The sequence below is a fragment of the Panthera tigris genome, chromosome C2, assembly GCF_018350195.1.
Source record: "Panthera tigris isolate Pti1 chromosome C2, P.tigris_Pti1_mat1.1, whole genome shotgun sequence".
Classification (NCBI taxonomy): Eukaryota; Metazoa; Chordata; class Mammalia; order Carnivora; family Felidae; genus Panthera; species Panthera tigris.
This window is the reverse complement of record NC_056668.1, coordinates 14,712,392-14,717,167: the sequence shown is the minus strand read 5'-3', so window position 1 is coordinate 14,717,167 and position 4,776 is coordinate 14,712,392. Positions and strand designations below refer to the sequence as shown.

The 4,776-nt window shown below is 38.8% G+C and overlaps 1 protein-coding gene across 1 annotated transcript; it reads right to left on the bottom strand.

Annotated features, from left to right (window-relative positions):
• Window positions 1-4,020: 4,020 nt before the first annotated feature.
• On the bottom strand, window positions 4,021-4,776 carry LOC102966981 (keratin-associated protein 24-1). Its single transcript, XM_007075050.1, has one exon. It carries the CDS (start codon window positions 4,774-4,776, stop codon window positions 4,021-4,023), a length of 756 nt encoding a protein of 251 aa, XP_007075112.1.

The following is a 4,776-nucleotide window of genomic DNA, read 5'->3' as shown; positions in this document are numbered from 1 at the left end:
GTATAGTTAAATCTAAAAATCAATTTGAAAATCACCAACTACCATTTCTAAAACTCCCCGAAGTAATACAACTTAGATTGTGTTTTTCTAGAGTTTTTGATTTTATTCAGATAGGTAGATAGATAGATACAAAGGTCCATAGATAGATCGTAGATGATTAATAACTTTGAGAAGTGTTCATTGATATGTGTGTTTATACATAAAATGTCACAGCTCATTTATCATATTTTTGTAATGTTATTAATTTTGTAATGTTTTTCATCATACAATTCATATGGATCTATATGTTTATATGTCTGCATGGATCTTGTCTGTATGGATCACTGTTTTAATCTTGTAAAATATATGTTAGTATAACTGCATTATATTTTATTTCATAGTCTCACCTTGATGGACTTTTCCAATGTTTCGAGTTTTTTCAGTATCCAGGCGGAGCTAAAATAAATATTTTCAGACTTGAAAGAATGTTTCTGTAGGGGAGATACTAAGAAGTAGAAGCATCTGGCCATACAATGTGTGCATTTTAAATATTAACATCTATAGCAGCTTTTTCAAATTCTGCTACCAGCGCAAATGTGTAAGAATATGTTTTTAGGGGCACCTGGGTGGCTCAGTCGGTCGAGCATCCAACTTCAGCTCAGGTCATGATCTCACGGTTCGTGGGTTCAAGCCCCATGTTAGGCTCTGTGCTGACAGCTTGCTCAGCTCAAAGCCTGGAGCCTGCTTTGGATTCTGCGTCTCCTTCTCTCTCTGCCCCTGTCTCGCTTGCACTCTGTCTCTCTCTATCTCTCAAAAATAAATAAATGTTAAATAAAAAAGAACCAAAGAAGAAAATAATATGTTGTTAAGTGACTTAAGTAACTTTAAAATCCTTGCCAGGGCACCTGGGTGGTTCGGTTGGTTGAGCGTCCAACTCCAGCTCAGGTCATGATCTCGCAGTTCCTGGGTTCCAGCCCCTCGTGGGGCTTGCTGCTCTCAGGGCGTGGCTCACTTCGGATTTTCTGTCCCCCTCTCTTTCTGTCCCTCCTCCACTTATGCTCTTTCTCTCAAAAATAAATTTTAAAAAAAAGTTTAAAAAAATGTTTTCAGTGTTTGCCAAGTGGATGGTGAAAAATAACGTATTTATAATTACTAATTCCTACTTGGTGGAACATTTTCCAATTTTTTTGGCTACATGTATTTCCTTTACGAGTAATTGCTCATATTCTTTATTTTCTCTTAAGTCACTTTTTTTTTCCTTTTATGCAGTCTTAAATATTTTGAACAGTAATTTTATGGTGCATGTTGTACCTATTTTCTCTCAATCCTGCTTTTTTTGTTTGCTTATTAGGCTTTTTATTATTTGGTTATCATTGACATATAACTTAATAGTTTCAGGCGTGACGATTTTTCACTGGGACTACTTGTTAGGTTGTAGGTTTACAGAAAGTTTGAGTGGAAAGTACAGAAAGTTCTCATACACCTCACCCCGCACACATACTTTTGCCTTATTTAAAAGAAAAAAACGTTGTTAATGTTTATGTATTTTGGAGAGAGAGGGAGACAATGGGTGAACAGGGGATGAGCAGAGAGAGGGAGACATGGGATCCGAAGCAGGCTCTGAGCTGTCAGCACAGAGCCTGACGCGGGGCTCGAATTCACAGACTGTGAGATCAGGACCTGAGCCGAAGCAGGACACTCAACCCACTAAGCCACCCAGGCGCCCCACTTTTGCTTTATTTTAAATTTCTTTATGTCTCCTCTTGTCAAGAGCTTTTGATCTTGATGTCACCACATGTGTAAATCTTTTATTTTATAACCATGACTTGCCTGTTCTTATTTAAGTAAGTCTTCACTGTCCAAGATGTTTATTTAATTCAATGTCTTATATTTTCTCTCATTTTTTTTCCCCACTGGTGAGCTTAAGTTGCCTTCCCTTGGATCAAAGCAATCTGCGTCTCTTTTTTAAATGTATCTATTACTGCCACCACCCTTTGCCCTCATTGCATGCCCATACGCCAGTCAGCTCACCATTCAGGTATCATTTCAGTTCCTTTTCTTCCACCAAGAATTCTCTAATTCTCCTATTCGAGTCCTCCCTCGGATTTATTTCACATTGTACTCCAAATGGTTGAGGCAGTATCATGTGTGTTTCAGTATGTTATTCCTCTGAATAGTTATGGAGAACAGGATCTATAAATCTTGGTATCCCCGAAGAATCTCATTCGATGCCTCAAAGAATAGGCTTTCTATTACATTTTGTAAAGAGAAAGACTGTATGTTTAGTTTGGACACCTGAATACTCAGCGGGGACACACAATAATTATTTTCAAACACTTGAACCCCTGTCCAATGTTGAAGGAATTAAAGTGGTCCTATATGGCCAATGGATGGCTGCTAAGAACAATTTGATTTGTGTCAATATAAAGAAGAAATTGTCAACAAATAGAATTCTCTGAAAATGAAATGAACTCGCAAAGGAGCGACTTGATTGTCCACAGACATATTCAAGCAGAAGTAATGCAGTAAGATTCCTCCTGTAATTCTTTCTTGTACAGAGTAGGCCTACTGAATGAGTACCTAAAAAGGTAGCCCCTTTTGTATGCTTCAAGAGCTTTAATTTTAGACTACTGCTATTGATGACCTTCCATTCTTCCCATTTCCACAGGCCATTTTATTGACTTTAAACATGATTTGCTTTTTACTTACAAAAATCTTAGGATAGATATTAAATTCTACCACTGAGATGGGTGATTTTATTTTCACTTTTTGGAGAACGTTTTAGAGGTTAAATCATTTCTCTCTGGGTTCAATATCAAATATATTCCAAAGCCCAAACTTTATCTTCAAAACCAATAAATACACATATTGCACAGGGAAATATATATACATTGAATGCTTTATATAATTTGTATTAAATTGATTTATTTTATAAATGTTTTCTCCCAATTTTTCTATATACATATCAATCACAGACACTCTAAGAGAAATGCCACTCAATGTGTTAAAAATCTAACAGAACAAAACAAGTAAAAGTCCTAGGAATTCATATTCTATCTTTTTTATGTTTTTGATTAGGCTATTAAACCAAATGACAGGAAACTAGTGTTTCTACAAAGCTATGCATATTGCCCAGAACATTGATAACACTTTAGTGAATATGAAATAAAACATAATGCAAAATCATTATTTCCCAATAGAAGTTTGTTTATTAACTACGAACCAGGACCTTTTCTAAAATCAGAAAGCAATAATTCAGCAGGGGAGGATTATAGCAGAATCATGAACATAGATTATCACTAACCATGAACAGTCTGTAAGAGTATTTTGTCATTCTTTCAACAAACAATTCTTGTGCTGCTACTCCTGAGGCTCTCTTCTCGGCATTGAGAACAAAAGCCAAATGCCGGCCAATTGAGGACTCCAGGCCTTCTTTGGAAGAGAAGATTTGCTGAAGGTCTTCCGATTCTGAGCTGTAGTTGGACATTGCTGCTTGCACATCCTTATAATCAGTCAGTAGGAGATGGGTGAAAGAGCTCAGCATAGCTTCTCTAAGGCAATGCTCTCTCTTAGCTCATTAGCAGGATGCTAGTTAAGCAGTCCACAAAACTATTGATGAAAAGCAAAACGATCTAAAAGAACATGCTGAAATCATTAGCCAAACCAAAAAGACCCTTCTTTATCAAGAAGGTAGGGGATACTCCCACTGGCAGACAATTGAGAGCAACAGTCACAATAAGAAAGCTGGCAATGGTTGTATTTTATGTGGAATCTCTTCAGTGCATCCATCATAGTCAATCGCAGAACAATACTACCTTCAGGGTCAGGTCTCAACACAAAAGACGTTAACAAAGCAACAGGAAAAAAAAAGCTAGCAAGTGAGGATGATTGTGGTTAAACAGTTCTAGAGTTGTATTTGAGGTAATATAGTAAGATTCTTAGGAGGCATGAAGTAATTCAGCAGAATATTAGAGAAGATGACCACTTGGTAGAATATGCCCCACTGGACAATTTCCAGTAGTCACAAATGCAATTGGTTGATCAATAGCAACTCAGAGGTCTGCAACTACTGCATAAATACCTCAGAGGAGGAAAGGTACTTGGTATGTAGCTCAGAGACTGGAAGTTTCTAGAAAAATATCTCAGCGGTTGGCAGCTCATAGGTCCATAACTTGGATATCGGGAACTTCTCATCAAATAGCTTTGGAATTGGCAGCTTCTGGGGATATAACACGATGGTGAGAAGCCACTGCGTATGAAGCCAAGATTTTGATAGCTTCTATACCCCAAGCTACCCAGTCTGCAGTAGTTTAGGGGCCTGAGACTGTTGGACAAGCAATTGAGTTGCCCAAAGCATTTGAAGCCATTGCTGAGGGTCTGGCAGGCTTTAGATGCACATGGGCTGGGTACGTAGCAATCAGATACGTACCCATTGATCTGAGTGCGTGGGCTGCAGCTGGGGTCGGAGCCAATGTTGGTAGTTTCACAGGCACTGCCAACGTTGCCCACTGTCGGAGAGTTGCAGGGCACAGAGGAGTTTGTACAACTTGCAGTACAGGTCTTGAGCTCACAGCTGGGAGATTCACAGCTTGGTGTTTCATCATAGGTTTCTTGGCAGTTATCCAGGAGCCAGAGATTTCCTTGGTAGCTGCTGGGTAAGCAGAGCCCAAAGGTAGGGCTTACATCACTGGAGCAAAGAGCAACAGAAGGAGTCGCTGGGATGTAACAGTGAGTTCTGTAGGATGTTCCATTGCAATCCCCAGGATAGCCCAGGAGAGACATGGAGCCTGACTGCAT